General features: G+C 36.4%; 1 protein-coding gene across 1 annotated transcript; it reads left to right on the top strand.

Annotated features, from left to right (window-relative positions):
* The first annotated feature begins 223 nt into the window (after positions 1-223).
* Positions 224-18,401, top strand: LOC130243725 (mucin-5AC). Its single transcript, XM_056476009.1, has 7 exons — positions 224-344; positions 886-1,067; positions 5,863-5,936; positions 6,019-6,158; positions 9,333-9,964; positions 13,498-13,638; positions 18,334-18,401. Exons 1-7 carry the CDS (start codon positions 224-226, stop codon positions 18,388-18,390), a joined length of 1,347 nt encoding a protein of 448 aa, XP_056331984.1. The 3' UTR covers positions 18,391-18,401.
* The last annotated feature ends 6,825 nt before the right edge of the window (positions 18,402-25,226 follow it).

The raw sequence follows: 25,226 nt of genomic DNA, 5'->3' as shown, positions 1-25,226 counted from the left end.
AAAACTGAAAAGTGATCTCATTTTAATCGAATTTCTTTCAAGAAGAAATTAATGAGATCTCATTTGTTACTCCTTTTTGGGTTTTTTTAACTCCTTTTCCAAACATGAGAAAAAAGGAGGTGCAGAAGCTCCACCCATGTGTGTGCAGTACCTGCTCAGGTGCTCAAACAATAAAAAGACTGTTCACTGTGATAAAGGGGCACTTTCTCCAGAACATTAGTGGATGTTGACTCAACCTGCTGGCGGAGATCACACTCTGAAGGATTACTCGTCTTCAAAGATGATCAAGATTATGCTAAGAGCTTCCACCACCTTGGTTGTTGGCTGGATTTTACTCTTTATTGGTAAGTAAAAGTTATATTTAAAAAAAAAAATGCAAGCTAATTCATTGTTGTGTATTTGTAAAATTTTGAGGGGTGGTTAAATCAAATTCAAATGTGGTCAATATATACTAATCCTTATGTAGACTTATGTAAAAATAATATTTAAAACAATTCTAGATTTTTTGTCTACACAATAAAAGTCATTGTGTTTTTTGGCGGACACCATTAACTCTCACTTTATGGGGAAAAAACATACTTCAAACATATTTTTTGGTCATATGAAGTAATAAAATGTTCACTTTAAGGTAAAATATAAAACATTTTTGGGGTGAACATTGGTTGAAATAAAAAAAAACATTTTATTTTTATGTTGCATACAAAAGAGCCAACCTTTAGAGCCAAGTCAACCTTTTTAAGTAACTTTAACTTAATTTGACAGTAATGCAATAATGTGCACCTTTTGTAAAGCTGCTTTAAAACAATAATCTTTGTAAAACAAAAAAAAGCACTATACAAATACACTTGAATTGAATTATGATCAATAATTGTCAATTTGATTTAGGTGTAAACTCGGTCAATATATCTGCGGTGGACGCCACAACTGAAAGCACAGATGCCTCGACGCCACACTCTTTAACTTCAGTTATCATGGACCTCCGAATCACTAACCGTGTTTATAATGAGTCACTGGCTGACCAGCAATCAGCAGAGTACACAACGCTCAAACAAGAACTGGATCAACTGGTGAGCATCTCTCTTTAATCACGACTGTATACTGTACATCATTAATGACGTATTTACAGTACGCTGTGATATATATGGTTGAAGTCTGAATTATTAGCCCCTGTATATGCTTTTTCCCCCAATTTTTGTTTAATAAAAACTGTGGAAAAATTTCATGCTCTGTTAAACATAATTTGGGAAATATCTGAGAAAGAAATTCACAGGAGAGAGCTAATAATTTGACTTCAACTATAAATGTATTCTTTAGATGAACGTGCATTTTCTGAAAGGTCGTCTAGAAAAATATACTATTGTACAATGATGGACTTATAGCACAATATACTTTGATGAATACAAATAAAAGGTCCCAAATGCAATAGCAAACCATTTTGGGTTTCTTTGAGATAGCAGTTGAAAGAGACTCTGAAGAACTTTGTTTCACCATAGAGTAAACTTGGAAGCAAGAGCTCCATTCACTTTCTCCATACTGGAATCAGATGCTTTACATGAACGAATAAACAGACAGGCTTTTAACTGATTATCTATGCAATTCTTTAACCATTCTGTTAACAAATAACTCCACATTTTTTAAAAACATAAATAATGGATTTGGGCAGAAAAACTACATTACCCATGATGCTGTACAAACAATATAACCAATCAAAGCACTGGTGAGCAAAACAATCATGGCTGCCACATTGTGTTATTCCAAAATGAAGAGCTTCAAAGGGTACAACTGAGCACGTCATGATTTTGCCAAGTACCATGTGATCCTGGATTAACATCTATGCTGCCGGCAGCTATCTCTCTGCAACTCTCACATGGTCGCCCACTGCAGCTAAGCAGGGCTGTGCCCGGTCAGTGCCGGGATGGCAGACCACATGGAAAAGCTAGGTTGCTGCTGGAAATGGTGTTAGTGAGGCCAACAGGGGGTGCTCAACCTGCGGCCTGTGTGGATCCTAACGCCCCAGTATATTGATAGGGACTCTATACTGCTCAGTGAGCGCCGTCTTTTGGATGAGATGTTAAACTAAGGTCCTGACTCTCCAAGGTAATTAAAAATCCCAGGATGTCCTTCAAAAAAAGGCATCCTGGCCAAATTGATCCTGGAGCATAATTTTTGTTTGAAAATGTAATCCATATCTATTTTCTACCTGTAAACCCAACAATAACTGTAAATTATTCTCAAAATCAGAGGGGAATAATAGTTGGATAACAATCATGTAGAAGTGCATAAACCTAAACGTGACCTTAAACTTAACATAAATAGTAAACACATCCCTTAATTCTGATTGGCTGATTGGAATGTTGCTCCGAAATAAACATAGATGTCAATTCAGGAACATGTCCTCCTTGGTAAAATCAGGTTGGTGTTAAACTGATGGACCCCCATGATCCCCAAAACACATGGGAAATTGTTTTGTGTTGCAAACTGTGTTTTATTCGAAAGGGCTCATTACTATGTACTTCATCCCTTCGAAGTTGTCACTCCAGAGAATGGTAAACCCTTCAAAGGCATTAGGGAGGATCTCTTCTGAATGGAACGCAGTGCATGTAAAAAAGAACTTTAGCTCTATCCACTACACTAGATATCACATACGGACCCTGAGCATGCGTCAGTAGCACCGCCACATTTGTACAGTACTCCCAGGACTAAAGTCATTCAACTGCACTGGTCAAGACTAAAGCTAATGTGAAGATGCTGGACTTTAGCGCTGTGTACTGGTGTAATAATGAGCAAACAAAGAAAACAAAGCACAAAGACGGAACATTTCATAGGTGAGATTTTGTTTTTTAAGTTTTTGTATGTTACAAACTTTTATTGATGTTATTAATGATAATAAAGTCACTCCATTCACCATGAGGCAAAGTAGCGCCAACTCGCACTAAATACTAGGTTTATGCTAGTGTTGTTGAATAAAATAAGCAAGCAATATAAACGAAGATGCTGTGGTGCTAGAAACTTGTATTATTGTCAGCTAACTGAACGAGTTGTTCATAACAGAGATTCATTCACAAACGAATTGCTCCCTCCATTAGAATGAGAAGTGAAAGCGGGGGAGGGGGTGTGTTTCAGGACATGTATTAGATCAAATTTAACAGGGAGGGAGGATAATACATTTCCATCCACACAAACACACACTCTTTGTCGGCAATGCCTGTGTGGTCACTTATCAATCGATATAGAACAGTGATTTAAATAAATATTTACTTACTGAACACCGAGAAAACTCCTGATCATAGATACATGTATATACGTTTACATATTAATGGCTCCAGATGGCCAGTCCTCCAGTACACCTTGGTCCTGCATTTATTTCAAAGGAGCCCTACCCTATACTAAAATGGCGGCTCTATTGACGCATTTCTTCCAACAGACAACAATAGCATATATCTAATGTAAATATCTATGCATAAATGCAATATACCAGTCTTTCCCCATGCATTCAAAATACATGTCACTTCTATAAATATGATCGACTTTTTAAAGAGTCTCTGTCATTTATAATTTGATTTGTATATTTCTAGTTTTCATTTGTGTTATTTGCAGTGCTTCATGGGATTGTAGTTCTTTCTTTCATCAACATTTTCTTTGATTTTCATATAATTCTAAGCTTCACATTGAAGTTTGTAATGTAGTGATTCACCTTGTAGCTGATCGGTTTTGTTCATGGCCTGCAGCACTTTAACAAAGACTGTTTAAAAGTCTCTGTGGAGAAAATGAGTGGAGAAAATGCTTCTGGAACAAGCTCTGTTAAAAAGTGGACAGGCACTAGTGCACTCAATAAAGAACCTTTTGTTGCACGGTGGAAAGGTTTCATGGATGTTAAAGGTTCTTCACTGATAACCTTTATTTTTTAAGCATAGATTAAATAACTGCATGCAAATACTACAGTTTATTTTACAGTTCCATAGCTATACCATCATATCATGGTATAGACCATTTCAATGTGGTTATGTCACTAGCGCATAACCATTTCCTGCTTGTTGTCCAGGAATTTTAGTAACTGTAACACGATGCAGTGCAATCATATCTCAATGTTAAAACAGCAGTCATAACGTTATTTATCAATATGTGGACCTTTCGGGATTCTCGGAAGCTATGGAAATTAAAAATGTAAAACAGGAAATACATTAGGACCATTGTTATTGTTTACATCCCTCAAAATGGTCTATAGAGACAGTAGCAGTTTAAGTACCAGACTCATTTATTTACAAGACATTACAATGTATGCCATACCACTAACTATGATGTCATAAATAATCTAAGTTATGTTCATAAGCTATGGTACTTTAAAGAATTTCTAAGTATTATCAGTGTATTATATTGAACTGATGAAATTCATATCTTGATCACAATGTACTCTAATCACTTTGGATAAACATATTTGCCAAATATGTATGCCATGTAATGTAAATGTAGTAGAAACCATAGTATTACCATTGTAATTCAAGTTCAAATTGCTGTGATAGAATGGTACTTTATTTAATGAAGTGAAATTATAAGGAAAACTATTTCTTTAGTGATAATTTTAAAGGCACTGCTGTCATATGAGATTATTATTACAGTGCATCCGGAAAGTATTGATAGTGCTTGACTTTTTCCACATTTTTTAAATGTTACAGCCTTATTCTAAATTGGATTAAATTTATTTATTTCCTCAACATTCTACACACAATACCCCATAATGACAATGTGAAAAAAGATTTTTTGAAATTGGTGCAAATTTATTAAAAATAAAAAAGCTGAACAATCACATGTACAGAAGTATTCACAGCCTTTGCTCAATACTTTGTTGATGCACCTTTGGCGGCAATTACAGCCTCAAGTCTTTTTGAATATGATGCCACAAGCTTGTCACAACTGTCTTTGGGAATTTTTGCCCATTCCTCTTTGCAGTACTTAGGTTTTTTTCACATTGTAATTATGGGGTATTGTGAGTAGAATTTGGAGGAAATAAATCAATTTAATCCATTTTGGAATAAGGCTGTAACATAAAAAACTTGGAAAAAGTAAAGCACTATGAATACTTTCCAGATGCACTGTACATTGCACGGTACAAAAATGCATTTCTTACTCTGCTTTCTATTCTAATTATCAAAAATGTCTTAAATTAAGAAGCATTTTATGAATAAGTAAAAATAATTGTTTAGTATTCAAAAATGATGTCAAAATTAGGGCCGATAAATTATATTATATCTAATCGCAATAACATTTGTGACAATAGCAATGATAAGCTCTGGACTTTTTTTCTCTATATTAATTTAAGAGCCAATCACAAAACAGAAATGTGCAACAATGGGAATCTAAAAGTGTGTTGATATTAGAGATTTTTATCCTCAAAAATTTATCATCTGAAAATATGTTATGCCATTTAATGGACCCTCTAATTTTTGAGGCTTCAGTCATTGTTGGGATACTCTTTTAAATCTGGAAGCATTAACAACTGATTTCGAAGTATTTATCATAATTGAAAATAATTATCAAGACTGCATTTTTGCCATATCGCCCAGCCCTAGTCAAAATGAAGTGTGTTTTCCTTAAAACAAGCTAAAAATCTGTTTATGGGGTTAGTAAAATAATCATCTTCAATCCAAAAACAATATTAATTTATTTACCCCATCGGCCAACTATTTAGCTTCTTTTAACCTAATTTGGACTCTTTATTTTTGAAAACAAAACAATATTATTTGCTTGTCTAGAAAAAGCTTCTTGAATAAGGAATTTTAAGATATTTAGACTAAAAGCAAGATAAAAAGTGGTCTTATTCTACTGTACAATGACCTTTTCCCTGTTACATTTACTTTTTTCCAGTTCGATGATATTTACGCACTCTCATATAACAGCACTCATCTGATGTATTTGGGGACAGATGAGATGATCTTCAGGTTTGATGAACTCCTAATCTTAAATCTGAATGCAATATAAGAAAGTAGTAATTTTCTGATTTCACGAGTGCTTCTCTTGCAGTAACGGATCCGTGATCGCCACATCTCGACTGCTGTTTGGGCCAACGCACGTCAGTCCAGAGCTTGTGAGAGGCATCTTTTTGCCAGCGTACAAACAAATTCCCTCACCGTCACTAGACATCGACTTCAGCTACACTGACAGTAAACAAACAGGCAACAATAGTTGATTTCACATTGTTTTTAAACAACATAGGCTCATTCTGAAAATGTAGCCCTATATACATTTCTTGAGATCATGAGTTATAGCCAGAAGATTGTATGGATGCATTTCGCCTTTAAAGCGAACACTACGGGGCGCTGTTCCTTTTCGCGCCTACCATGGATGGCTTTCCCGCTGTTAACAGTTTGTCCAGTAGCTCGCCATGTACATCAGCATTCAGAAACAGTTTCAGAAAGTAGGTAAGACAAAAAAATAAAATAAACAAGTAAATAACAGGGTGAGAATGTGGTAAAATCTGAAAATGTGGTAAAATTAAGCAAGGGCTTTTCTTTTTCTGGATTGCTTTTTAAAACTGTCTGTTGGGTTTAGGGAAGTGGGTGGCTTTTGAAAACACTATAGGTTGGGTTTAGGGAAGGAGGAGGATGGGTCAGTCGATTAGTCAGTTAGTCAGTCGACAGCAACCTCTAGTGGATTTACGTGAGATCATCGGGCACGAATGGCACTCGAGAGAGAAATTTGAGATCCCAATAAGCGTACACAGCGGCGTCTGTTGGATTCGCAAAAACTAAAACTGCAAAAAACATACCTCCTGGGACGTATCTGATGGTCTCCAGAAATGTATCTAGAGGTACGTTTTCAGAATGAGCCTGGGTTGCTCCTTGACTGGAGTGTGAGTTTTGGTTTCACATAACCTAATCTTCACTCAAAAAGGACTTTTGCTGCTTGTTCAAACTATTTATTTAAAATGAGTTGAAACAACTAAATTCTTAAGGTTTTTTGAGGAAAATTTTTATTGTTTTTATGTTTAATCCACCTAAATTTATAAACGATAAAGTTAACCAGGGGCGTAGCTAGACCCAATTTACTGGGACACATGTTCCAGTAAAAAACTGCCAGTGCCTCAGTAAATTCTTTGAGATATGATTTACTTCATATGCAAGTGTATTTATTAAGAGTGGTAATTCTGAAATGAAGATTTTATTCTACATGCAACCAAACCAACGCTGGTGAAAGCAATGCAGTTTAATCAAAAAGCAGTTTTATGTCTAGCAACACCCCCGAAGTTAAGTTAATCGATTTGTGTTGGGACAAGATGAAGGAATTGTGTGAAACCAAGCATTTTTTTACAGTGTTGCAAGAAAATGTAACTATTTTTTGAGGTGGTGATCTAAATTTCAGTAATAGTATGCAATGCAGGGGCAATAGGAAATGTTGGAAATAGCTAATATTAGCCTATTAGCACTAAAAGTCTATGTCCCACCCTGCCAATCACAATTCAAAGCCATGCTTCCTGAATGCATGAATGAAGACTGTTGGAAAAAGCAGCCATTAACATCCATTGCAGGAACAAAAATTACAAGTTTTCACGTGTCTTCACAGCATCAGGGAGAAATCTGATTGACTAGAGGAGCATCTGTCAATCTCGACTAGTGGACCAATGAGAATGCTGAAACCCGCCCGTGATTTAAAAGTTAAAATTTCTAGGCTTCATTCGCTTAATTAACTTTTCCTTATTCAAAACCACTCAAGTGACATGTCTTGTGTATTCTATAGTCTTAGCCCAGGGGTGTCCAAACTCGGTCCTGGAGGTCCAGTGTCCTGCTGAGTATAGCTCCAATTTGTTTCAACCCACTTGCCAGGAAGTTTCTATTGTATCTAGCAAGAGCTTGATTAGATGATTCAGGTGTGTTTGATTAGGGTTGGAGCTAAACTCTCCAGGACACCGGCCCTGCAGGACCGAGTGTGGACACCCCTGTCTTAGCGTTACTATCCGTCGAGGAGACACATCTGAGAGAAAGAACAGCAAGAAAGGAGAAATTTATGGATTTGTGCCAAATGGTAGCATCGACCCATAACAATCCATGGTACCTATAACTGTCAGTGTGTTTGTATGCATCTTATACAGTTTCTATTTTAATTTGCAGGTCAAGTCCAATTAAAGTATAAATTGAAATGCAAAGTCAAAGTATAAGTAGCAGAAGTGAACGGCAGAACAGCAGAATAGATTTTTCCTACCAGCAAATTAATCTAAGTAAAAGAAACCGACACCAAATATAAAAGCAGACACTTATGTGCTATAAGGCTGTCACTAATGAATAAATCGCTGAGGAATATCCAAAAGATAATGATAGATGAAAGAATTGGAGCTCTGACAGGGACGCCAACCTGATTTTAACAAATAGGACATGTTGCTGGATTAACATCTAGGTTGATCATGGAGCAACATTCCAATCAGCCAATCAGAATTAAGGGATACGTTTACAGTTTATGTTCAGTTTAGGCTTAAGGTTAGGTTTGTGCACTTCTACATGATTGTTATCCCCTCTGATTTTGGGAATAATTTACAGTTATGATTGGGTTTAGGGGTAGGGAAATGGTATGGATTACATATTCAAACAAAAAAAGATGTTCCAGGATCAACATAGATGTTAATCCAGGATCGCATCGTACTTGGCAAAATCATGACGTGCCTGACAAGGACATGACAGTTTTAAATGACTGAAAAATGGTTGCAAGCATTGCAGCAAAGGGGCGTGGTCAGATGCGCTGTAATGTTATAACAAAGACGCTTCTTGGTGACGATGAGCCGATCCGCGAATCACAGCACATTATGTTAGCTGACCAATCAGAGTCTCTTGAGGGCGGGCCTTTCAGAAAAACTAGGAAATATGTCGTTTTCATGTTAGCCGAGTAGCTGTGTATAATCAAAGTAAGATATATGAAAAAAATAACGTGATTTTTTTTTTACAAATGAAGCATGAGCACACATTGCTTTGCATCTTATAAACACAACCAAGCCTTAAAAATACACTCTAGACCACCCCTTTAAGATTTAGCTCTTACCCAGTATTTCCCAACCATGTTACTGACGGCACACCAACAATACACATTTTCAACCACTTCCTAAGCAGGGTATTAGAAGAGACTCCAAAACCTGAAATGAATGGGTCAGATAAGGGAGACATCCAAAATATGTACTGTTGGTGTGGTTGGGAAACACTGCTCTAACCCTATCGAAATTAACAGAAGCATGATAATGCATGAGATTACATAACATAAATTCACCACAACCTAAAATAGTTGCAAATTTCAATTACATTGTTACCCAATACATTATTATAAGCCACTAAAAGTACATTCAATCCCATCCGCAGATGAACTACCGACTGAAGGACCTTTTGAGGAAGAGAAGAACTTTAGCAGTCCGACAATGACGACATACAAAGACCCGCCTCTTTCGACCACGCCCCTAATGACCACACCCCTCACCAGCCACTCTCCATCCACACACACGCCCAACATGTCCACTTCTATTGGTGTAGAAAACATCACACACTCCATCCACTCCACATCCACCCTCTTTAACTCCACCACGGTGCATCCAACACCCAACGTATTAAGTAACACAAGTACTTTATACAGCACCACTGCAGAAACACCAGCTGGCTCCATTACTACAGCTTCCAATGGCACCACCATCACTACCGTCCCAAATGTCAGCACCGTCCCAACAACAACTGGCACCACCACCCCTGCAGCCTCCACTAGCACCATAACTTCAGTCAGGACCACTTTAACATCCGTCCACAGCACAGCTGTGAATCCAACGACAAGCTCCACCCCATTTACAACAAGCTCCACTCCATTTTCAACAGCTTCACCCCAAAAGACCACACCCATGTATTATTCTCCACCCACCATCGCTGATCTGGTGCCTGGATGGGCGGTTGCCCTGTTAGCATTGGTGGGCGTCAGTCTCTTCCTCCTCATCCTCCTCATCATTCTGGTGAGTGATCGAGGGTGCAGGATTGATTAGGGATGCACCATATATATCATCAGTTGTACTGGTATAATCTTATTTCACACGGCCGCTATTTTAAAAAATGAAAGTGAGGCTGCGGTGGGATGAAGCCCGTAAGTACAGCACTGTAAACATTGCAACAACATGCTGTGGATTACAAACCTCCAGCTGTTGGTGTGATTTCAAAGTGTTGATGTGGTGTAAACATCACTTTAATATCATTCAGTCCAGTTTAATTTACACAATTAAAAGCATATTAGGCATCAAACAACATCACAATCTCTTTAATACGCTTAAGTTTCCTCCTAGGCTTCAGTTCACGGCATGAGGTAAACACTGTGGGGACGCTTCCCTGCTTCAGCCTATGTAACCCTGTAAGCAATAAAACAATGCAGTCCTCTGTAGCACACCCTCGTGTTTTCTGTAATAGTGTTATCCCGGTACTGAAATTTTAAAAACGTCCGTTCCATGCTAACATTTAGCTATTTAGACTTGCCATAGTATTCACCAGTGCTCAACAGGAATGACTGTGATTGGCCGTGAAGGTCATCAGTTCACTGCTCTTCACCAAGTGCAAACACAAGCACAGGGACACTGGAGCGTTTTAAAGCCGCGAAGATCAGTCATCAGCAGATCGCTCGTCTGTGTTTGCACTCGGTAAACAGTGGTGAAGCAATGAACTGATGATCTTCACGGCCAATCACAGTCATTTATGTTGAGCACTGGTGAATACTATGTCAAATCAGCAGTGTAAATTAAATGTTAGCGGGAAATTAATGTTTTTTTCAGTACTGAAATTCAGTATCGTGACAAGTCTAATATAGTGAAAGAATCAGTTTCTTAACTTGAGTTTGATAAATGGCATCAAAAGCATGTGTTTGGGAAAGAAAAAGTTAGCTAACTAGTGCCATTTCCCTTTACTTAGCTAAAAATTAGCTCCAATATCCCTTTTTATTTTCACAATCCATTCAGAACGGACCTTCGGGTCACTCGGAAAGGGGTGGAATTATAAATTTGTGTCACTTTCTCTTCGCTGATAAGATATACAGCCAGGTACACAAGATTCCTGTGTAACTCCTTGCAATACTTCCGAATTTCTTCCCACCGCAGCCTCGATTTCGCTTTTAAATGTCGGCCGCGTGAAATCAGTCTATTGGCTGGATATATTAAAGACTTATGGATTATTTCAGTGAGAGCTTTGATTGGTGCTATCTGCATGATGTGACTTGTAGCACGAAGCCGATGACTGGTTTAGAAGTTTTTGCTAGTGGGAGTCACTGTGAATAAAAAAAGAGCACATAACAATTGCAATACGCAAATATTTTTCATGACAAGATTTCAATGTTTTCTTGCCGTTTTCTTGTTTTTGGCAGTGAAGGGTTTTAAATAAAATATGTTTTTTACTGTATTTGTTTGCCTTGTTTTTTTAATCAGGCTCAGAAAAAAAATCTAAATTTAGTTTTGCATTTTATTTTATTTTTAAAATTTATTTTAAAAGAACATCATTTGTGATTTGTTTTGGAATGTTTTATATTTATATGTTATATATTTTAATTATTTAATTAAAATTATATATTTAATCAACTCTTAAAACTGAGCAAACAATATTACTATATAAAAATATAATGATGGCATGTTGGTATTATTTTTTATAAAATATACAGTAGTCAGCATTTGAAATGGGTCAAAACCTTTCATAAAAGGTTTTTAAATATGCAAATATGCAGCACCTCATTCAAGGAATAACCTGCAATCAAAGTTGCAGATTAAAGAGTTAATTTCACTACATTAAGGTTGGACGATGTCTAATGTGAAACATCACGATGGACGATGGCATCGTCGTTGTAGGCGGCGGTGAATTAAATATTTATGAATAACTAATTAATTCATAACAAATTAATTATTTGTAGCCTACCGTTTTAACCCGCATGATATTTGTTTTACCTATAACCAAACCTATAACCAAATCATAAATAAATAAAGATAAGTTACACACAAATTACCACCTGTCAATCACTTTTTCCACGGAACTCTGGCATGAATAGACTGTATCGATATAATGGCGTCGACGAACTTGGTTGGTAAAAAAGGTGCACAACCAACAGGAACTAACCAACAGTATCTGAGGTTTCGTTAAAAGTACAAGCGTGAAAGCAAAAGATTGAAGCAGTGTAATGACGCTGTGACACGTTACCTGATAGATTCAAAAGACCAAAGAGTTGTTAGATAGAGACAAAATGAATTAAATATCACCTTTAACAACTATAGTGAGACGTGATCCAGCGGGACATCCTTCAGCTATAGCATGGAAGGAGGGCTTTTCAGAAATGCTATAGATGAAACTCCAGTTTGGATGTGGATCATTTTTGTTCTAAAATGCCGTTTTAAAACTAAGACGTATTAGTGTAAACGAGGCCATGTGTATTTTTCGCGAGTGGGCTGCTGCTGTGACAGGGCGTAAAAATTGCGATGCCAGCTCAGCATCATGATGTCTATCGTCCCAACCCTACACTACATACTTTTTAAAAGATTTTAATTGATTTGGAATTTGAATCATTGGCCTGTAGATATTTGACTAGGTTTAATTGTCATTGTATGTGTGTTAATATGGATAAAAGACGTTATCTGTACCCATGTAAACTGTATACTGCTTAATCGTGGCCAGGACGCTTTTGCAAATTAGATTTTTTTATCATAAAGACTATAATATAATAATAAAAACAAAAAAGCTGTCCTAAAACTATTCACCAACACCTATTCTTGTCTTAGGTTTATATTACAATTTTGAAAAACTTTTTTGATCCACTTCAAATGTTGATTACTCTAATAGGCCTTATTTTCAAGGTAAAAGAGCGGGTAAAGTCATTGAATCTTGAATGTGTGGGGCTTTACGCCTCAGTTTTTATGCACTTCCAGAACTCAAAAAATGACTTTTGCTGCTTGTTCAAACTACCTATTTAAAATTAGTTGAAACAACACAATTCTTAGAGTTTTTTTGGGGGGGGGACAACTTAGTTGTTTCATGTTCAGTCCACTTACATTAAGTTAACTTAATCAATTTGTGTTGGGTCAACATAAAGACATTGTGTGGAACTAACAGAAATTGTGCTAGTTTCTTGAAAAGCTTTTTCTCCAAAACATGTTGCCCAATGTGTAAGCTTTGTAAAATATTAAGCCTTTTTACTCAAAATACCAATGCTAGGGGAGGAAAAACAATATAAACCATCACATTTACTGCACCGCTAGCCTATTTGTAGCACTAGTTAGTTATGGCAGCTTAATCCGAGGTCTCGTACGTTCACAGAAAATGGCTTGCTATTAAATGATTTCCATATTCATATACAAAATAAAGGGATTTGTGGTAAAACACAGGAAAATACTATGGCCTATTAAGTACATGCATAAAACAATGACATTCCCATAATACTAGGCTTCGGTGAAAAAGCCAGGATAATGTGTTTTTTTCTGCAAGTAAATGTACTGTTAAAGGACAACGGTGTTCCTCCTCCCCCTCTCAGGTGGTGATCTGGTGCTGTTGTCCAAAACGAAGGGTTTTTGTCAATGAACCCGAAGAGATGAATCCACCCATGTACTTCAGTCCAGACATCCCCATGTACTCCACGCAGAGCACGTTTGACACAACCAACGGCAAACAAGCGGTGCGATACCATTCATAACTCATTCTGATGGAATTTTGTTGACTATTTTAAATCTTCAGATTATAAAAAAAATGAAGAGAGTTGAGCTGAATCGAATCTTGACCAACATCTGTTATGACTGCTTATTCTTTGCTGTCTTTCGTTGATAAAGTGTGCGAAATGGTGTGGTCTAAACAGTCAGTAACTAGTACAGAACTTATTAAAATATATAAGCCTATTTAAATAAGGGATAATCAATAACTTGCCGTGTGTTAAAGGAATTTAATGCACGATGTGGAGGTGAAGGGCCACATGACGCGCAGTGAAGTCTGATCGCCTCCGCGAAGATTTTAGAAATCTTCTAAATCTTTGCTATTAAAGATGTAGGGAAATTTAGCAAATGAAAAACAAACTTATCGGGACAGGTAAGAGAACATTCTGTTTTATTTTTTCTACTTTAAAACAAAAGCAATCAGCCAGACACACAGGATCCGTTGTATATTATATTATTTACGATCATAAATTAATTATGAAACTTATCTTCGCGATCTGCCAAAAAATACACCTGAGAACAAATAATAGTTTCAAAAACCCAAAGACTGACCATTAGATACACCAAAGAATAATTATATATCACGTTTTAACAACAGAGATGCAAGAGATGAGATCTAGAGGCAGGTCCTGAGATATAAAGATTCGCAGAGCTGCCACTGACCGATATTATTGTGGGATCTTCTGAAATGTTTAAAGACGCGCTGTCTTTATACATAAACTGCCCATTTGACATTACAGTAACTTTATTCTGAAAAACTGGATTTTGTGGCATAATAGATGAGTATTTTTCTAATTTTGCGCATTTCCCGTCCACCGTTAACTATCCTCATCGGTTTCCTGTGCAGCACATGTGAGTTCCTATGGTAACTACAAATATTTGTGAGAAGGGCACTTATTTTGAACTGTGATCAAAACCGACTGGAACTACTTGTGCATTTCAACGAAAATAATGCACACCCTCCAGCCAATCAGAATCAAGAATTTCAACAGACCATGGAATAATTAAATTTAAAGCACAATAAAAGGCACTTATTAACATTTTACCCTTAAAAAGTTGTTAAATTCATTAAATTAGAAAACATTTAAATTTGAAAAAAGTATCATTTAAATACTGCATTTTTTTGTTATATTGTTTTTATTTTACTTTAGTAATTTATTTTATTCATTCATTCATTTTCTTTTCGGCTTAGACCCTTTATCAATCCGAGGTCGCCACAGCGGAACGAACCGCCAACTCATCTAGCATTTGTTTTACACAGCGGATGCCCTCCCCATCACTGGGAAACACATACACACATTCACACACACATATACACTAAGGACAATTCAGCCTACCCAATTCACCTGTACTGCATGTCTTTGGACTGTGGGGGAAACCGGAGCATACTGTTTTTAAAATTCTATGAATTCGGAAATACTACTCGGCTCGCATACTGATTTTAGCGTACTATATGGAAGTTTGCTGAATGAATCAGCGGTTTTGAAAAAAAACATATTGATGATTCAGTAACTCAATGATTAGGACTCGTCGCTATCTAGTGGTCATTTTAGTTTGCATTGGTTGTTAAAATCATGATCGTTTTATAACTTTTAGGTTTGAATTAATACAACACTGCACTATTATCATTATTGTGATAATACTTGGTATAATTTTACATCAGTTGAGGAAAGTTGCGACAACCCTTTGTTTTACACTGAAAAAGATTAGCATCCACACACACAGTGCATAATATTACTCTTCACTTGTTCGCTCTGCAGTTTTGTCAACTCTCAGTTTGCTCAAGCATTTATAAATATTAACATTTAAATGAAATAATAGCAATAAAAATAAGCATTTACAGAAACACCTCAACAACACTTAAGCCGCCTTTCCACTGCACACGACAAGCGACAGACCGGAAGTCATACATTTCCAATGGAGAGCATTCTGGGAGATGCGTGGAGATCCGATCATCTCCCTATGCAAAAAAATTCAAATCCGATTTGAGCTGCGGACCCGTTAAAATATCCATGCTCTTGCCATGAGAAATAATAGTTTTCCATCATTTTTTGTATCAGAAAAACAGTTTATATATTAAAGAAAACATTTCTATTCATACCTGAGTAATAAAAAATATAATATTTTAATGTTGACTCAAAAAAAAAAAAAAAAAAAACATATATATATATATATATATATATATATATATATATATATATATATACACACACACACACACTATGGAAGTCAATGGCTACTGTTTATACCAACATTCTTAAAAATATCTTCTTTGCGTTCAACAGAAGACAAACTCAAATAGGTCTCCAAAAAGTGGGTGGTTTGAGTACGTGATGACAGAACTTTAATTTTAGGGTGAACTGTCTCTTTAACTATAGATCTGCGGCTTTATTGTGAAGGGGAACAGAGGGGTTTTCAGGAAGGCTCTCCATCCCCATCTCTGTCCATGTAAAACACTGACCCCACAATCACAGATCAGAACCAGAGAAATTGTCTCGTGTTACCTGTCGCTCCATCGTGCCCGTCGCCCGCACAGGCTCCTCTTTGTGCGGCTGTGACTGAGAAACCTGAAGCCTGGGAAACTAGACTCTGAGGCCTCCATTTGCGTCTCCTCCACCGTCCAGCAGCCACGGCGTCACCGCGCACAATACAATGCCCTGCCTACATCACAATAAAGACCCAGAGAAAGACCTGAGGCTCCTGAGCCCTCAACTGAGCCTTCAGTTTGAGGCAATGCGGGTGAATACACCTGCTTTCGGTCGAGGACTGATCAGAGCAAAGAGTAATTAAAGGGATAGTTCACCCAATAATTAATGTTCACACACTGTTTACTCACATTTAAGTAGTTTCAAACCTGAATTTGTTCGAAACTTTGAACGCTGAAAATTATCGAATGAGAAATACAAATATTGTGGAGGTCAGTGCTTACAGATTTCCAACATTTTTCAAAATAACTTTTTGTTTAACAGAAGGAAGAAATAAATAAAGAAAGAAAGAAAGAAAGAAAGAAAGAAAGAAAGAAAGAAAGAAAAGGTTTGATAGAAGTAAGGGGTGAGTAAATGATGTCAGAATTTTCACTTTTGGGTGAACTCTCCAGTGAACGAAGGTATTTCTTTGGGTGATTAGACTTATAACAAGTTGTTATGACTCACAATGATATAAAGAAAGGTATCAAAAGTACCCCAAACTCAATGACCCATATACATTGACAGACACAAAATGGCAGACTAAATTAGATAAACTAGAGAGAAAAAAAGTCAAGATTTTTTTTTAAAATGTAGGACATATTATACAATAATATTTCATATTAAATATAAAACTCTAAAATACTCTAAAAATTGCTGGGTTGTTGTAACAACAAAAAGTGTTAAAAAGTTGTGTTGGGTTATAAAAAGTGTATTTTCAATTTAATTGAAAATAAATCACCTAACAGTGGGTTATAACAACCCAATATTTTCTAGTCTAAATATTTGAAAAAATGTATATTAAAAAAATAATAAATCAGAATATTATTCTTGACAAAATACTAAAAAGACAGAAATACAAAAACAAAATGTAATTTATTATTTTAAATAGGAATATTAATAATATTAATAATAATAATTAATGTTTCCCAGCTTACTCGTTTGCGGCTGGAAGGGCATCCGCTGCGTAAAACATATGCTGGAGTAGCTGGCAGTTCATTCTGCTGTGGAAACCTCTGGTAAAATTCAGAGACTAATGGCCCGTTTCCACTGACTGGTACGGGTCACCTTTATCAGGCTTGCGTTTCAACTGCCTAAAGGGTATCAAGGGCACATGTAACCTCTGGTCAGAAAGTAATTCTGTCATTCCGAGTTCATAATAGTCCAAAAGGTGATGATCATAGTTAAACCTGGCAGTTTGTTCATGGTTTAGGTTGGTAAAAGAATCATTTGCTCCTTTGGTTTTTCGGGCTTCTCCTTCGTTTTCTTTTCGGGCTTCATTATCGTGTTTATTCGTTTCTGAAAGAATGTCAGAAGCACTTCAACAATCTCGAGCACGTTATTATCATCAGTTCAAGAAGTACGTTATTTCATTTATAGACACGCACACAAGCAATCGCGAGCTCCCTGGAGAAAGTGAAACCGCTCGCACTTTTAGACGGCCTCATAAACAACAGTAGTACACGGCAGATTTTGTTCTTCTTGGCTTTGTGGATGTACATCAAGACACGACAAGGTTTGAGCTCGGGTCAACCATGGCTCGTTATTATATGCATACAGTATTACGATGTAATGTCTCGATGGTGTATTTAAAAATGGCGGTTCCTTTGTTTTCATTCTCCTGCTTGTAAATGCATGAATGACGTTTCTCTGTAAACCAATAGAGTTCAGCTGCGCGTCTAACTCTGCCTTTTGGTACCATTTTGTCCTGCTAGGTACCCCTTTGCAAGTGGTACGGTACGATTCGCCTTTAGGTACATTTTTGACAGAGGAAACAGACATAAAAGCGTAACGAACCATACTGTACCGTACTACTCAGTGCAAACAGGCCATAAGCCAAAGGAAAATGAATGAATGATAATAAACTTTTTTTAAAAATTAAGAAAATTAAGTTGACAAAAAGGTTGTTAATGGGATGTCATTGCAAGTGAATGCACTTATTAGTGCTGTTAAGTGATGTTTTTTTCTTTTCTTTAACAGGATGTCAGAGAAAAAACTCCAAAAATCCGCACAGGAATGTATGTGGTAAACAAATGAAAGACACAGGTAAGGAATATAAAAAAAAAATTTAAAAAAAAGATACTTTTAACAAACCCAGAACATCTCACATTGTTACTCACTGACTACGTTTACATGGACATCAGTAATCGAATTATTAGCTGTGTTCACACTACAGTTTGTGCGTGTGACATTCTATTGTATGGTGCTGCGAAAAGGAGCGGGAATAAACAATATGATTAGACATAAAAAAAAATTGAGCGATTGCTCCAAATTTAAATTTCTGTCCAAAGAGGTCATGTTTTGATCTTCGATTAGTCTCACGCAATCATGTGATGCAATTTCAGAGGTCAGAGTTCACCAAGTTTGAACTTTCCAATGCAGTGAACTGCGAAACTTGTCGCACGAGCTTGCATTTCCGGTCTGATGCATTCGCGTGCATGTGAATGGAAGTCTATGGGGAGATAAGTGCAGTGTGACCGCAGATTTAATCTGAATAAGACAATAATATGATTAAGGTGTTTACACGATATTTTGAGAAAAGTTTATGGCGCTGTAACAATCGGAAAAAGATTAGTGTCCAAACAACGCATAATATTGCACTGTTCATTTAAGTTTGCTCTGTAGGCTGGGCTGATAATATTATATCGAATCGCAATATAATAATCATTGCTTTTTGAATGTTCCTTTCATGATCCCGTTTTACATGTTATAGCACATAATCTAATTAACGTCATTGCATGACCATGCCATCCACATTTCCTCTGGAGTTTCATGTAATTTTGGGTGTTTCATTTATTATTTGTGGACTTTAACTGCAGTTTGGCACTTTCACTTTCATTTAAGAACATTTCATGCATGCCCCCGGTGACAAAGAAGATATTGGATGCAAGTATGAACTGCTGGAAGAGTGTTGTTTTAATGGAATTTGATACCGCATGCTGTATGGGAAAAAAAACCTCTGCATTTCGCGATGTTTGTGTCTGTGGTCCTTTACAGACTCTGTAGGTGCAGAGAACAGTGTCAAACAGACGTGAGTGTATAGAATATCCTGTCGCAAAATGTGTCTAAAGTCCTACATGACAGTAATAGTTTGATTGCTGTGTTTACGTCGGTACTGTACTTCAATAATGCGACTACAAATCGGCATACTCCACATTTCTTAATTCGATTTCTATTTAGTTCGATCATCACCTTAATCAGATTCAATTAATAAAAAAATAATAATTAATCGCAGTTTACATGGTACAATCTTAATCAGAGTATTGTCTTAAGCGGATCAAAATCGGATTATTGGTGTCCATATAATTGTACTCACTGTTACTTTTGTTACCCAGGTCCTCTGAGCACAACACTGTCAGTTCTCTGTGTGTATGTGAGGAACAAGGAAACCTTTAATGAAGAATTAGTCACACGAGTGGCTCTGAACCGCAGCTGAAGCTCAACAACAGACAGGGAGATGATTTTACATGCCATTGCTATCTGTTTAGAATATATTTTCCTACAGTATACGTTTGCACAATGTATTTTGTAACATTTCGAAATGGATTGCATGATGACAATACTGAGATATGTACAAATCGATACGATGATTTAGTGAAAATAAAAAGAGTTTCTGAAAATGAACAGGTGTTTATCTGGAGTGCTGAGTTTCATAATGCATAATTAAATTGAATTTCTAAAATCCCTATGATAGGAAATAATATATAAGATATATTCATGAAAAAAATATATTATATACTTAAAGGCACAGTATTTAATTTTCACTGCTAGAGGGCTTGTATTCACAACAAACAAAGCCATAGTTTGATGATGCAGTGACTGCGTGTGGAATCATGGGAGTTGTAGTCTTCATTACATCCTACGGGACTCTTTCAGAAATCATGTTCATGGATGACCTATTGTAACAGATCAGAGAAGACAAAGGCAGATCAACAGAAAGAATGGATATTTATGATAACTTAAACAATGTAAAGGAGGTTGTTCAGAACTGAAATATCATCAATACCAACATAACAGAAAAAACCAAACAAACAGGACTTAACTTCGGGTGGTAACTGAAATAAGATGATGGCGATGGTGGTAAACACAGTTCAGGAATCAAAGGATCACAGTCAGGATAACAGGCAAACCGTTGAGCAGACAGACAGGCAAACAGGATACATCAACTGGGAAGAAGTTACAAATACTCAAATTACTGTAATTGAGTAGTTTTTCTCAGGAATTAAAATTTAGGTAAGTAGTTTTAAGAATGTGTACTTCTACTTTCCCTTGAGTACATTTTTAGTGCTGTATCTGTACTTTTACTCCACTACTTTTCCTTGTCTTGTCTATGGGATTAGAAAAAACAACAATGCCCAGAGACTGTTTAGATGCATGTCACTGATGAGAAAATGACGAATATTTACTGTATGATAATTGAAATGGCCTTAAACATCCAGCAGGCACAGGATGCCAACATGGCGTTAGATTGACTTTGTACCCCAATGTCGTGGGGACGTTGCATGTTGCAGGGTTGACATCAGAACCCTATATTAGGCCGACTTCAGTATCCAACGTCCAACCTAAAACCAACCAAATATTAAAGTCTAATGATGTTACAGCTTGATGTTGTGTAGACATTACCAATATGAGGTCTATCAGATGTTGGATTTTGGTTGCCAATTTAATGTCAGTATTTGACGTCAATATGACGTTGGTTTAAGATTTTGGCTCAACGTTGGATTTTGGTACTTTCCAACACAACCTAAAATCAACTAAATATAAACGTCATTTCACATCGTTATTAGACATGAAAAAAACATTGTCCTTAGAAGCTGGCTAGACATTGAATTTTGATCACCTGACGTTACAACCTAAATCTAACCTAATATTAACGTCTTATGACAATGTGTGTCTGCTGGGCAATGACTAAATGCAGTACAGAATGTTGCGTTTACACACATCCACAAATTATATATATATTTAAGATTGGTGAACTCTGACCTGCGAAATCAAATGGGTGGGGGGGATCTGTCCCCTTCACTTTTAGAGACAAACCATTTAGAAACAGGTGATTAATAATTATATGAACGTATGATCTCATACAGCCGTCCCCCCCGACTTTTAAAATGTCCAATACGCCCCTGGTTGTACTTTGATTCCCTACGCTCTAATGGCCCGTTTCCACTGAGTGGTACGGTACGGTACGGTTCGGTTTGGTACGCTTTAATGGCCGTTTCCACTGTCAAAAAGCGTACCGAACCGAACCGTACCGTACCACTTTTTCGGCACCCTTTCGAAATGGTACCAAACACGAGAAAGGGTACCAAAAGGAGCCACATGCGCAGCTGAACGCTATTGGTTTACAGAGATACGTCATTTGCTTACGCAATAAGCCAGAATGAAAACAAAAAAAACGCCATGTTTGAAATACACAGCGAGAGTTTATAGCGGAATTATAAATACATATAATAACGAGCCATGGTCGATCTGGGCTCAAACAAACCTTGTCGTCGTCTTGATGAACAGCCACAAATCCAAGAAGAAGAGCAGATTTACCGTGTGCCCCGTAGTTTTTTACGAGCCAGTCTGAAGTGCGCCATTAGTTTACCCAACTATGAGTTCCGCAACTGAGAAACCCGGAAATGTGAAAAGGGTCCATTTCGCATGTTTAAACTCGAGTGTGAGCGTGGCATCAGGCTGTAATCTGTCAAAGCGAAATGAGACGCTGAAGCAATTGCTGATGAGAGGCGACACAAAAGCAGTGGAGGTTTTATTAATGCATAATATTAATAACATTAATAAATGCTTCTGTATAGGCTTCTGTTATAATGCTGGCAACGCAGTGGCGCAGTAGGTAGTGCTGTCGCCTCACAGCAAGAAGGTTGCTGTTTCGAGCCTCAGCTGGGTCAGTTGGCGTTTCTGTGTGGAGTTTGCATGTTCTCACTGCGTTCGCGTGGGTTTTCTCCGGGTGCTCCGGTTTCCCCCACAGTCCAAAGACATGCGGTACAGGTGAATTGGGAAGGCTAAATTGTCCATAGTGTATGAGTGAGAATGAGTGTGCATGGATGTTTCACAGAGATGGGTTGCAGCTGGACGGGCATCCGCTGCGTAAAACAAATGCTGGATAAGTTGGCAGTTCATTCCGTTGTGGCGACCCCAGATTAATAAAGGGACTAAGCCGAAAAGAAAATGAATGAATGTTATAATGCTGCTCAGTGCAGTCTGATAAAACACACAACATATTAATGCATCTGCACTATTTCCGTTTTCTAGAAAACCAAACTGGAAATCGAGGGTGTGTGACAGCATCATTAGCATGAACACACAGCACAAGCTTCCTAACTAGATAAAATAGCTTATTTCTCTGGATCTGAACATTCTTCAAAACATTTAGGATAATGTAACCACATTCATTCATTTTCTTTTTGGCTTAGTCCCCTTAATAATCTGGGGTTGCAACAGCAGAATGAACCAGCATATGTTTTATGCAGCGGATACCCTTCCAGCTGCCTTCCATCACTGGGGAAACACCCATACACTCCCATTCTAATTTAACTACACTATTCAACAAAACATATGACACTGTTCTAGTGATATATGCATATTTTACTTTAAAATGATTTATTATGCATTGTTTTCAAGCAAAAATGTTTACTTTTAATTTGAAATTTTGACCAAAAAAAACCCCAAAACTTTAAAGGGTACATATCATAAAAATCTGACTTGAAGATCCATCTTTAAGTGCTATTATCATGTCTCTGGTGCATCTATTGTACTAAATCTAACTCAGGCTTGGTGAATTTTAGAAATGATGCCGTTGCAACACTAATGAAAAGCAGCCATTTTACCAAAATTTGGGTTAAAATGTTCTTTTAAAAGCACTATACTGCAGCGTCATTGATCATAACCGCAGATCCATACTCTAAATTCAGTTTACTCGTACTGTTTGCACATTCACAAACATGTGGCCCATGTTTCTAAGCAGCAGAATGATCCGCTCGTTTGTGCATCAAGTGACAAACTCAGTCTGGAGGAAAATGAGCAAAACTACAGGTCATAGCAGGGGCTCTGTGTCACTTCAGGCCAAATTCGGTTTAAAAGCACAAGGGACAAAAAATGTGCCAGGAAGTGTCTCGATTGAGAAATCGAGATATGGAGTGTTTGAACAGAGAGGATAGAAAGGGAGAGGCGAATAAAATGCTGCAGATTATCTGTAGTCAAATGTAATCTGTGATGAAATTTCATTTTTCTCATATTTGAGGCTCAAAGCCTCTGGTCAAACTTACCCCAGACCCACTCGCACCAGAATTATACTTGTGTTAAAATGTCATTTATCCCTGTGGTTTTTAAGGTGAATTTTTAACATCATTACTCCATTCACACGGGAAAAGTTTTTCAAAATATGGAATTAATTTGTAAGATCCCTGAAGGAAGCTGGTACAAATCTTTCCTCTGTATAACATGTTTCACCTGCTACTGATATACTGTTGTTGTTATTTGATGTACCTTTATATTGTATGTATAAGTACATGCATTTACTTATATCTATATTTGTATTATTATTATCATTATTTATTTTGTAGTTTTTTTTTTTTTGTATTTGCTATTATTTTTGTATGTTTGGTTTTGATTTCTGTTGTACATGTTAAAAGCTACTAAAATCAATACAGACGGTGTTAAAAAAATGAAGACAGCCTTGCTATACAAAAGTATTCATTTCAATACTTTCTTTACCAAACAAATATTACAAAAGCTTTTTATTTCAGAATCAATAATATTAATAATAATAATAATAATAATAATAAACATTTATTGAGCAGTAAATCGGCATATTGCTATAATTTGTAAAGGATCATATGCCTGAAGTTATGATTTTTTAAATTTGAAACCATAGAAATAAAGGTATATTTATTCTAGAAAATTTGTTATTAATATATTTAAATAAAAATTAGTTGTTTTATATTCATACACATTTTTTACGACTAAAATTCATAGACTTTCAAGTAAATTTTCATGACCTAATGTTTCATGCAATGTCTACATGTGCGTGGTAAAAAACAATATATGTTCAAATTTATTACAGCATATCGTAAAACAAGCAACAATCTATCTAGTTTCAATTTATATTTATATAGATGTAAAATTGGTTTAGATAATGCTTATACCGCATTAATAATGTGAGAGAATGTGATTGGCCAAGAACAGAAAAGAAGTAAAGACAACTAACCTATATTTAAGTATATAGATATCTGTTTTCCATGACTTGTCCTAAACTTTATGCGTTTTTCTGTTTTCCAAAACTTTTTCAGGCCTGGAAAATTCCATGTCAAAATTCCATGACTTTTTCAGGTTTTTCATGACCGTATGAACTCTGTATATAGTTATTGTAAATAGTAAACATACTTCTATTTTTTTTTCTTGCTGTCCTATGGATCAAAACAGATGCAGAAAAAAAGTTGTTGAAGAAAAATGTGACCAGCAGTTATCTATAATGGAGCTTTATGTACGTGCATACTGCACACACACACACACATATACATATATATATATTATTATTATTATTATTATTATTATGTTGTTTTTTCCTGGGAATAATATTTCTAAACGAGCTGTTGACATGAAATTGAAGCAGATTTTGGTAAAAACCCAAACAGTACAAACAAAAATATAAAACAAACAAAATCAGAAAAATGAGTTGTGTGTAATAACAGTGAAATAACACAAGGAGAAAGTACTGAATTACTGAAACGTATTTAATACTTTATATAAAAGACTTCAACAGAGTGTCAAAATCTTGATGGTTCTGTGGGTCTCGTCAATCAAATTTGAGCTTTATTTTGTATTCTCTATTGGATTCAGGTCAGGTGATTGGCTGGGCCATTCTACAGCTT

The sequence above is a fragment of the Danio aesculapii genome, chromosome 16 (assembly GCF_903798145.1).
Source record: "Danio aesculapii chromosome 16, fDanAes4.1, whole genome shotgun sequence".
Lineage (NCBI taxonomy): Eukaryota > Metazoa > Chordata > Actinopteri > Cypriniformes > Danionidae > Danio > Danio aesculapii.
This window is presented reverse-complemented; position numbering and strand designations above follow the sequence as displayed.

What these genes read in the sequence shown, in the direction of transcription:
- LOC130243725 (XM_056476009.1), top strand. Translation starts at nt 224, where the DNA reads ATGTTGACTCAACCTGCTGGCGGAGATCACACTCTGAAGGATTACTCG. An exon ending in AACAAGAACTGGATCAACTG is followed by an intron (nt 1,068 to 5,862) that starts GTGAGCATCTCT and finishes ACTTTTTTCCAG; the next exon opens with TTCGATGATATTTACGCACT. An exon ending in CAACCAACGGCAAACAAGCG is followed by an intron (nt 13,639 to 18,333) that starts GTGCGATACCAT and finishes TTTCTTTAACAG; the next exon opens with GATGTCAGAGAAAAAACTCC.